Here is an 11,344-nt window from a genome sequence, read left to right on the forward strand (position 1 = left end):
GAGCTCAATTTTGAGTGTCATGGTAAAATCTGTGAATACTTGTGTGCATGAGATTTTTTTCCAGTTTTTTTATTTTTAATATATTTGCAAAAGTTTAAAACTGTTTTTTCAGTGTGTCATTATGGAGTATTTTATTTAGAATTTTGGGGCGATAATGAATGAAATCCATCTCAGAATAAGGCTGTAACATAAGCAGTGCTGTGAAATACTCTCTGTAGATGTGACTCTGTGAGGAACAAACCCTTGTTCTCTGATTTTGCCATTTCCCTCATAGGCTGTTAACCTGACTGCTGCTCATGTAGACACTAACAGAAGGTAGAACTGTTTGATTTTGATGACTTGGATATGTAGATCTGCGGGACTTTCAGAAAATGAGCTTAATTTTTCAATGTTTCGTTCATTACATTCTTTGAATGCTAATACTTATTTATTTATTTATTTAAATTATTTTGCAGCCAAAAGATGAGCAGCTACCATGGGGGCCAGGGCCAGAACTACCATAGCAGCTACAACCAGTCCCAGTCCAGTTACTATGGCAACCATAGCAGTGGAGGCCAGGGCGGCTACTACTCTCAGTGGGGTGGCTACGACCAGTACAGCGGCTATGGTAACACTGGTTATAACACTGGCTACAACAGCGGCTACAACACTGGCTACAATAGTGGCTACAACTACAACTATGGGCCCTATGGATACCCCCCGCCAGGCCACATGATGCCTCCACCTCCTATGGGGATGCCACCCATGTCCGCTGACATGTCTGCTGTAGAGGTGAGGAGAAAATGTGCACACTCATTCTTAAAGCTACAGACATTTGATGTGTGTGGGGTGTTGACGGACCAGGTGCAGGCTGTCTCCACCAGTGGAGGTTAAATGCTCTCTGCAGCTTTACCAAATTGTCTGGATATGTTTTGCCTGCCTGTCACCAGTAAGGTCAAAGGTTACCTTTAGGTTTGCTCACAGTGACTGAAGTATATGGATGAGTTCCTCTAGAGAATCTTAGAAATAATTTCCAGTATTTGATGTTTTTCCTCAGCAGAGCCATGAAGAGACCGAGGGGGTAGAGGACGAAAATGCAGAAGGTAATGAGGCCTTTATATTCTATTAAAAGCTCCTTTTTGTTGAACTGAAATCTTGTTTTTATGGCTGTAATAGCTGCCCTCAGTCTGTAGAGCAGAGTTTCCACCACCAGATAAGGCTTCAACATTTTAGAGCACTGTGATCAGTACAGTGTTTCCCCCAGGATGGAGTTGTACCAGCGGAGGTGAAGCACATGTGCCAGAAAATAAATGTGGGCCTCCAGAGCGCGCACTGCCAGGACGAGCTCACTACAGTACAGACAGTACCTGTGTGCACAGTAACGGGCAGGGGAAATGTCTGGTATACATATGAGGTGTCTCAGAGAAAATACACTTTTATTGAGCATCAGTACTCTTTAAAACAAATACATTTTTTGGATCAAAAACTATGTAAAACTAACTACAACAGTGAAGCGTCATTAACATCATTCAATGGTGGCACAGTTGGCATCCTGCCTTAGAGCATTTTATTTTACGAGGGCTCTGAAAAAACAGCTCAAAAGGAAACTCTTAGTCGGGGGGTCACTGATACTCAAACGCATAGAAGCAGCAAGGTGTTCCCCTGCAGGTGGTTTCTTAGGTCAGTCTCCACTCCGTTGAGTTGGCACAGCAGCTCCGAACTCGGCAGCACCGATCTAAAAATAGCTCGCACGGACAACTAAAGGTAACGAACCTATTACTAAGACTATAGAGGTTATGGCAGTGAGCGAATTTGCCAAAATGTTGAAGTATCCCTTTAAAAGGGACATAGTATTCAAAAATCACTGATTCATGTGTCCCTGTCCACAATCCCCTCAAGTACCAGAAAAATCCATTCCCTCTGCCTCCTCTTTCTCCACCTTTCAGAAAATGTGTGCTGAAACAAGCCGTTCTCAGATTTTAACGCTAGACCTCACCAGGGGTGTAAGCCCCGCCCCCAGGTTTGGTTGGCCCTCCCCTACTTGGAGGAAAGTTCCGCCCTCCTCTCCTGGTCCTCTCAGCTACCAGCTGAGATGCTGGATAGCTCAGTGGGTTACCCTGCTGACCACAGTCTGGGAGATTGATGGTTCAAATCCCAGTCAGGTCTTAAACTTTGGATAAAAGTGTCTGTAACATCAGGAGCGCTGCATCCATATTCTGAGGGGGGTGTGGTCAGGGGCGGAGTCAGACAGCTCATTACCATCTAAGGCCACAGTCACAGAAACAGCTGGTTCTGATCAGGGCTGAAACAGAGGGGTTTTAACATGCAGAAATCAATACTGGAGCTTTTTACAGCAACAATCCTCACAGGAATGTTTAGGGGACCTCTAAGACCGATATAAACTTGTCTTAAAGAATAAAATATGTGACCTTTAAAGGCTACAACAAGTCCAGGACTAAAAGAAGAGCTGGATTACACCACATATGTGTAGGTCACCTTGTCCTCAGTAGAGATGATCAGGATTAGTGGAGCACTGGGAGCACTCTGAAAAACCATTCCTTTACTATTGTTAATAATGTTTGTCCTCTTCTTCATGAAGATGGTCTAAGATGGTCCTGCTGATTGTGTAACGTCTGTGTTTTGCTCTAAGCTTGCCTTGTTGGAGTGCACCACTTTTCTCACTGCATGATGAGGGAGCTGCACAGCCTTAAAACCTGTCAACAATCACCTGTTTTTATTTTCCTGCTGAAGGCTTTAAGTTAAAACGCCTAGGCTTTTTAGCCTATTTACCAAAGGCTTTCTAATTTTTGCTCAGAGGTGAGCCTTAGGTGTTTTCTGTTATTTTTTTATTTATTTTTTTTACCCTTAAGCAAATGACAGTGTGACCTCTCCTTGTTTGGTTTCATGAATAAGGAACATGTGGGGATGCAGGTGGTTGTAAAAATTCCCTCATACAATTCTACAATCCTTCATTTCCATTTACTCTTTAATATTTGTACAATCTTATTTCATGTGACCTTGTCAGTAGTGTTCAGTTTATAAAGCACCCTTTCACAACTAATATCTTATACATTTTTGAGGTTATGCATTTTTAAACTAACCTTGCAAAGCAGATGGATTCACCCGTTTCCATGTTTCTCATTGATGAATCCATCTTCAAAGCTCCTGTCTGAACCGTTTGGGCCCAGTTAGAAAGCGACAGGACCAATCAGCAACGAGGGGCAGTACTTTCAGGCGCAGCAGAGTCGTGACGTAAACAAGCAGCAACAAGAGGCTGGTGCAATTATGGAGGAGGAACTTAGTGTGGATGCTGCTAAAGCGCAAGTTTTATCGGAACTTGGCAACATTTCTTCGTTAAAAGAAGAACAAAGAACAGCAGTGAGTTGTTTTCTTTTCAAAAAACCACAAAAGTCGAGGACTGACATGTGTACAGTCGCCATGTTTCGCGTTATTCCTCAGTAGCTGCGCAGCTTATTAACTGCTACGTCACGTGTTTTGTTGCTCTGTTTGGCCCGTAGAGATGTGACAGAACGTTCACCCAATCACCCTCCGAGTTTGTTTCAAAGCCTCTGCCTTTTCCCAAACGTTTCCTATTGAAGCTTTCCCAGATGTGTGAAACAAATCCATCTGGCGTGTCCAGTTATTTTTTAACGGCACTGAGAGAAAGATGAGCACAGCAGCACAGCGTTCACTCCTGACATTATTACATGCAGTGACACTGGAGCACAATCCCTGTCTACAGCATGCACATACAGACTGCACCGTTTCAGACATCACTGGCTGTTGTAAGAATATTTTTAATATTAAGGTGTGGTAGTTGAGGACCGTAGAGCCCTGCACGTCTCTGTCGGCTCCACAGGATTTCTAATCATCCCCCTATGCTTATGCAACATCCGCACCCGCACAACTTTAGTCCATTCCAGTCTAACGTTCAGACTTACGAACACTGCATTGGGGGAGACTGTGGCTGTGTAGAGTCGGTGGTCTTGTAATTGGTAAGTTGTGGGTTCGATCCCCACCTGTGGTAACCTGACATGCCAGATGGATTTGTTTCACACATCTGGGAAAGCTTCAATAGGAAACGTTTGACAAAAGGCAGAGGCTTTGAAAGAAAACTTTGAGTGTGATTGGATGAACGTTCTGTCTGTCACATCTCTACGGGCCAATAAGAGCACAAAACACGTGACGTAGCCGCTATTCTGAGGAATAACACGAAACATGGCGACTGTAGACATGACAGTACTCGACTTTTGTGGTTTTTGAAAAGAAAACAACTCACTGCTGTTCTTTGTTCTTCGTTCAATGAAGAAATGTCATCAAGTTCTGATAAAACTCATGCTTTAGCAGAATCCACGCTAAGTTCCTCCTCCATAACTGCACCAGCTCTTGCTGCTGCTTGCTTACGTCACGACTCTGCTGCGCCTGAAAGTACCGCCCCTCGTTGCTGATTGGTCCTGTCACTTTCTAACCGGGCCCAAACGGTTCAGACGGGAGCTTTGCAAGATGGATTAACCAGTGAGAAACACGGAAACGGGCGTATCCATCTGCTTTTGGCGAGGTTACACCTGTGGTGTAAAAGCGCTCCGAGTAATCGTATGACTAGAAAAGCGCTATACAAGCTTTACTCCAGCACGCGTGTGTCATGTTGATGGAGGAGGCTGCAGCAGGGTAGACCCAAAGGTGTCCAGTGTGATCCGTATGCATCATTATCCACCCAGTATTAGTCCATGCTTCTTGTCTGCATGCTCAGATAACTAGCCTATTCTGTGGAGTTGTTTGAATCATTTTGGGTTTTTTTTTTTTTGCAGAGCCCATACCAGAATGTGATGTGGAGCAGTGGAACAGGGATTTTATGCAACGCAGTGAGGAGCTCTATGACGCCATGATGAACTGTCACTGGGACCCCTTGGACTCTGTTGAATCAGCGATCCCCTCCCTGTCTTGATAATAATTCTTCTTGTCATTTCTTTAAATATTGAATTGTTTTTGTACCACCCATGATCTGCCACTGTCTGATGTCCTAAAGCTGCAGCTGCAGCTCATACAGATTGTTGCTCTTTAATACCTGTAGTACACACAGATGAGTTTCAGTGTCTACCATGATGGTTTAAAAAAGTCAGACAAGTCAGCCTGCAGCAGAGTAAAGGGTTTTATTAATCTCCTGAGAGGCAGTTTGGATGGAAGGTTCCAAAATATGTTTTCTCTGCTGCTGAAGTTGACACTACATAGAAGTACACAACTATAACATGTAAATGTCCCAGGTCAGTTCTTCACCTGCTGATTCTGTCAGAGAAACCCCCAGATGATCCGGGTTACATTTCATCAGGTTACTTAGCTCATTTAAAAAGACCCAAACTTTGAGAGATTGTCTTATGAAGACAAAGATGACAACTATGCCTTAACTGTCTCTGGCCGTGTGCTTCTCATTCTAGATGCTCATTAGAGGAATTTTTTATCTGCAGGATATCATTCTTTATCTTTCTTAATGGAGGAGCTGTGATCTGATTTGATGGTTTTCCTGTCGTATACCCAACAGGAATAATGTATCACTGTTTTCCAGACAGAAAGCTGTGTGTCCTTGTGTTCTAGACTAACAGTACACCCCGGCAGCAGAGCGCTGTCAAACTGCATGCATGATTTTCTGAGGTGGACTGAAGAACTCTATCAGAAGTTGAGGCAGCATAGATTTTCTGCTGCTTGATGGCTGATGTTTTGTATATATTTTCTTTCTGGAGATGATTTATCAATAAAACAAGTTTAGAAGTAAAACGTACTCTTGTCTTTGCACAGAAGAGAAATGTATGAGTTTGGTGGAACTGCAGCATTTCTAAAGAGGTATAAAATGTTGGTGCCGTTCTAGTTTTAATGAGATATAAAGGCATCTTAGACCCTGACTAACAGACAAGGTCAGTTCTTTGACTTTCCCTCTGCCAGTGGGCATCAGCTAACGTGTTTTACCTGCCTGTTGTTGTGTAGTTGTCCCTCTGGTCGGGGCAGGAGCAGCCTACGGTTCTGAGACCGCTACTACTACCCCCTTCCAGAGCTTCCTTGTTCCTCATATCAGAGTTTACGAGGGCTTCTGGTTTAATTCTTTCTTTGTGAGAACCCCTCAAATCCCTGATAGGTCAGTGGTAGCTGTCACATGATATTTTAGTTGCTGAGGTTAATTTTCTAACAGGTTTGGTTTTTAATGCTTGTGTGAAACAGAAAAGATCTTCATGTGTGAAACAATGAATGAAGATAAAAGATGGCTGTGATTTTAACATCTTACTTACAAACTACTTGGATTTGAACAGTTTGATGCTACAGCAGAGAAGTCACATGACCAGTGTTAATTTTGTTGACTAATTATTTTCGTTATAGTTTTCGTTAATCGCCTTTTTCCCCTGACAAAAACGAGACAGTAACTAATAAAAACAAGTGCATATGGACAAAAACTAAAACTAAATCAACAAATAAAAATGAGATGGAAATGTTTGACAGAGACTTTATCCAATCAGACCTAGGGTTAGGCATACATCCAATCACAGCTGCTTTTGCTGCAGGGGGCGGGGTAAGTTGGGGAGAGATCCAATCAGTTGACTAAATTTACTGTGAATTTCGTCGACTAAAATGTTGGGAAGTTTTGTCAACTAAAACAATTTAGACGACTGAATTATGACTAAAACTAAAAGATATTTTTGGCAAAAGACTAAGACTAAATAAAAAAGAGCTGTCAAAATTAACACTGCACATGACCAGGAGAGATTTTAGAGTGTGTCTATAAGGAGACCGGTCCCCGTGCACTTCATCCTACTCCGCCAATCCAACAGGAGTCAGGACGCCTTATCCTGACATGTGCACGGGCAAATCATAGAGATGGAGCTTCCTAGTCTTGAGAAAGTCTGACACTGTTCACCATGATGTGCTGCCATTCAAACTTCCTACATTTCTTCTGATCAGGCTTCACAGAAACGGTGGGCAGAGGTCCAACAGCACTGGTCTGCTTTTAGCATGGACCTCAATAGCCAGAGGGGGAAAAGGACCAGAATATGGTACTCAAATCATTTAGTACAGTTACTTTGGTAACTGAGTAGGAGTAAAAAGGACTACTATAAATCTACGTAGGTAGAAAGTAAATCATGTAAAGTTTATTCAAAGTACTGAGAGGCTACTGTTGATGGCCAAGTGGCTTTCCTCAGTAAAATATGTTTCCTTTATGTGCAATAACCAGAGAATATGATGCAAGAATTCAAGATGGCGGAGTCCGTGGAGGGGGCTCTCCCTATGTATGTATGAATGAATTAAAGGCTAAATAAAAAGTCGATAAAAAACAAAATAATTCTATATATGCAGTTTAGACTGGCTTAATTATAGATATTTTGTTTCATTTTTACCATTCTGAATGTTAAACACTGCATCTTTAACCTGAAGTCAAAGGCATCGGCTGTTGTGGGAGGAAATGTGATCATTCTCTCGCTGCGTGCTGCTGACCACCATGTGTTGTCAAAGTCCAACTACTGGCCACTTTCCTGTAGTTGGCAGAAAGCTTAGACCTCCTTGTTTTGGGTTTTAATGTTTTTACTCATTACTTGATGCTTTATAGAATGTAATGAAATCAATTTACAGTTAAGTACAAGTAAATACAGTTACCTGTCAGTGACCCTGGAAGACTGTTTCTGTTCGACAGTGGCTCAGGTCTTCACATTAATGATCAAACATAACAAATGTTCTTCATCTGTTCTCTACACATCAACAGCATGAAGAAAGAATCATGCTTGATTAAACTGAGAATGAGGCTGAAGATAGTGTAGAACCCAGTAAAAACAGGTGAAAAAGTTAGCTGCAATTTAAACTGTTTCAGAATCCTCTCTCAGGATTGAGTTTATTTCTACTGTCGAGACCAGAGGTGTCAAACTAGATCCCAGCGGGGGCCGGATTCTGGATTCAGATCTAACCTGAGGGCCCAACAGAGACTGTCAACCTCATTTCACCAGTAATAAAATATGAAAAAACAAAACTTAGCACTGATGATTAATGATTTTGACATGAAAGGCTTACAATCTGAGAAAAGTAAATTTATTAGTTCAAAAAGGTAAAAACATGAAATTGAAAAATAGTGTTTTAATGGATAATATATTAGAAAGAAGTCAAAATTATGAGTTTAAAAGGTAAAAATAAGACATAAAATTTCTAATCATGAAATTAAAAGAAAATATAATTCAAAATTTTAAATTGTGAGTCTTAAAGGTCAAACTATGGGGTTATGAAGTCAAAGTTAGGATTTTAAATATGAGATAAAATACAAAATTTTTGCTAAATTGAAAATATGAAATTAAAACACAAATTAATTTCTTTTCCCACATTCCTGACTTCTTATCTAAATATTTTTACTCCTTACTTTTTCATCAGGATAAGTTCACATTTTTATACTTGAGGAAATCTGCAGACCCCAGACTGATGGGCCAGTTTGAGCAGAAATAAGAGATCATCTTGGGGGCTGGATTTGGCTCCCGGGCCTTGAGTTTGACACTCCTGGTCTAGACCCAAGTCTCACAAACATTTTTAGAACGGATCATGTCATTATATAACCAGACTGCTCCATGCTTCATCGGCTGCTGCAGTCTACAGTTATTTTTGAAAAGATAACATGGTCTGTGTTCACATCAGAACTCTAAAGGGGTCAACACAAGGAGGTCATTATTATATATATTAGTATTGGCACACCCTCTGTAGGGGGTCTGGCACAACTGATGCACACCTGCTGTCATTAAACGTACAAACCAACAATCTGCTGGAGAAACGGGTATCTGTGTTTACATCATGACTTCAACACCTAGTCCAACTCCAAACTGCTCCCTGAGCTGTAGCAGCACGTGCAGCAGATTCAAGCAGGAACACATGCCGCCAGTCTGAAACAGCGGCCACCACATAAGAAGTGACATCACTGCCATTGCAGACCAAACATGAATAGAACAGAATATCTTTATTGTCATTGTACAAGAGATTATGAGCTCAAAGTTACTCAAGATAAAGATATAAATATGAGAGATGCAAATATCTATCCAATAAGGTGAACTAGATCATGCAGGGTTCCTTTAAAATCAGGTCCATTTAAAGTCAAAAAACTGGATTTATGACCACATATCTCTGTGGACGAGTCCAAACATTCTTCCTTTAGGAGGGCATTAGTCTGTTTGTCCTCCTGTATTCCTCTGTTCTCCAGACAGCTGTGGATGTCACTCTTCCGGACAGAGCAGTTCTACATCTCTGCATTCCCTCTACAGGCATTTATGAAGTGAGGATTCAGTAACCAGCCAGTAAGACTATCTCAGAGTCGGTTACCTGATACGGTAACCTGAGGAGTTCCTCACTGTCTGCTCCTTAACTAGCTGTATGGTTCTGGTTTGTTTCCTGGTAACTGTTGTTAACAGTACACCGTATGGTACTGGTTTGTTTCCTGGTGACTGTTGTTAACAGTTAATCATATGGTACTGGTTTGTTTCCTGGTGACTGTTGTTAACAGTTAGCTGTATGGTACTGGTTTGTTTCCTGGTGACTGTTGTTAACAGTTAGCTGTATGGTACTGGTTTGTTTCCTGGTAACTGTTGTTAACAGTTAGCCGTATGGTACTGGTTTGTTTCCTGGTGACTGTTGTTAACAGTTAATCATATGGTACTGGTTTGTTTCCTGGTAACTGTTGTTAACAGTTAGTCATATGGTACTGGTTTGTTTCCTGGTAACTGTTGTTAACAGTTAGCTGTTTGGTACTGGTTTGTTTCCTGGTAACTGTTGTTAACAGTTAATCATATGGTACTGGTTTGTTTCCTGGTGACTGTTGTTAACAGTTAATCATATGGTACTGGTTTGTTTCCTGGTGACTGTTGTCAACAGTTAGCTGTATGGTACTGGTTTGTTTCCTGGTAACTGTTGTTAACAGTTAATCATATGGTACTGGTTTGTTTCCTGGTGACTGTTGTTAACAGTTAGCTGTATGGTACTGGTTTGTTTCCTGGTAACTGTTGTTAACAGTACACCTTATGGTACTGGTTTGTTTCCTGTTAAGTGTTGTTAACCGTTAGCCGCATGGTTCTGGTTTGTTTCCTGGTAACTGTTGTTAACAGTTAGCCGTATGGTACTGGTTTGTTTCCTGGTGACTGTTGTTAACAGTTAGTTGTATGGTTCTGGTTTGTTTCCTGGTAACTGTTGTTAACAGTTAGTCATATGGTACTGGTTTGTTTCCTGGTAACTGTTGTTAACAGTTAGCTGTTTGGTACTGGTTTGTTTCCTGTTAGGTTTTGTTAACAGTTAGCCGTATGGTTCTGGTTTGTTTCCTGTTAAGTGTTGTTAACAGTCAGCCGTATGGTTCTGGTTTGTTTCCTGGTAAGTGTTGTGAACAGTTAGCCGTATGGTACTGGTTTGTTTCCTGGTGACTGTTGTTAACAGTTAATCATATGGTACTGGTTTGTTTCCTGTTAAGTGTTGTTAACAGTTAGTCGTATGGTTCTGGTTTGTTTCCTGGTAACTGTTGTTAACAGTTAATCATATGGTACTGGTTTGTTTCCTGTTAAGTGTTGTTAACAGTTAGTCGTATGGTTCTGGTTTGTTTCCTGGTAACTGTTGTTAACAGTTAGCTGTTTGGTACTGGTTTGTTTCCTGGTAACTGTTGTTAACATTTAGCCGTATGGTACTGGTTTGTTTCCTGTTAAGTGTTGTTAACAGTTAGCCGTATGGTTCTGGTTTGTTTCCTGGTAACTGTTGTTAACAGTTAGCCGTATGGTACTGGTTTGTTTCCTGGTAACTGTCGTTAACAGTTAGCCGTATGGTACTGGTTTGTTTCCTGGTGACTGTTGTTAACAGTTAGTCGTATGGTTCTGGTTTGTTTCCTGGTAACTGTTGTTAACAGTTAGCTGTTTGGTACTGGTTTGTTTCCTGGTAACTGTTGTTAACATTTAGCCCTTTGGTACTGGTTTGTTTCCTGTTAAGTTTTGTTAACAGTTAGCCGTATGGTACTGGTTTGTTTCCTGGTAACTGTCGTTAACAGTTAGCCGTATGGTACTGGTTTGTTTCCTGGTAACTGTTGTTAACAGTTAGCCGTATGGTACTGGTTTGTTTCCTGGTAACTGTTGTTAACAGTTAGCCGTATGGTACTGGTTTGTTTCCTGGTGACTGTTGTTAACAGTTAGTCATATGGTACTGGTTTGTTTCCTGGTGACTGTTGTTAACAGTTAGCCGTATGGTACTGGTTTGTTTCCTGGTAACTGTTGTTAACAGTTAGCCGTATGGTACTGGTTTGTTTCCTGGTAACTGTCGTTAACAATTAGCCGTATGGTACTGGTTTGTTTCCTGGTGACTGTTGTTAACTGTTAGTTGTATGGTTCTGGTT

General features: G+C 41.3%; 1 protein-coding gene across 2 annotated transcripts; it reads left to right on the forward strand.

Moving 5' to 3' along the window:
* The first annotated feature begins 434 nt into the window (after nucleotides 1-434).
* On the forward strand, nucleotides 435-7,249 carry LOC121519603 (tRNA selenocysteine 1-associated protein 1-like). 2 transcript variants are annotated; one of them, XM_041802372.1, is made up of 3 exons: nucleotides 435-771; nucleotides 1,040-1,082; nucleotides 4,788-7,249. In XM_041802372.1, the coding sequence occupies exons 1-3, from the start codon at nucleotides 463-465 to the stop codon at nucleotides 4,922-4,924; spliced, it is 489 nt and encodes a 162-aa protein (XP_041658306.1). In that variant the 5' UTR covers nucleotides 435-462; the 3' UTR covers nucleotides 4,925-7,249. The 2 variants fall into 2 exon arrangements, with proteins under 2 accessions (XP_041658306.1, XP_041658305.1); XM_041802371.1 differs by having other exon boundaries at nucleotides 1,037-1,082; nucleotides 4,788-7,246.
* Nucleotides 7,250-11,344: the final 4,095 nt, after the last annotated feature.

The sequence above is a fragment of the Cheilinus undulatus genome, linkage group 13 (genome assembly GCF_018320785.1).
Source record: "Cheilinus undulatus linkage group 13, ASM1832078v1, whole genome shotgun sequence".
Taxonomy (NCBI): Eukaryota; Metazoa; Chordata; class Actinopteri; order Labriformes; family Labridae; genus Cheilinus; species Cheilinus undulatus.

Excerpts from the sequence above, each read along its gene's own strand:
- LOC121519603 (XM_041802371.1), top strand. The coding sequence starts at position 463 with ATGAGCAGCTACCATGGGGGCCAGGGCCAGAACTACCATAGCAGCTAC. Across the intron at positions 772-1,036 it reads CTGACATGTCTGCTGTAGAG|CAGAGCCATGAAGAGACCGA; the intron begins GTGAGGAGAAAA and ends GTTTTTCCTCAG. Across the intron at positions 1,083-4,787 it reads AGAGGACGAAAATGCAGAAG|AGCCCATACCAGAATGTGAT; the intron begins GTAATGAGGCCT and ends TTTTTTTTGCAG.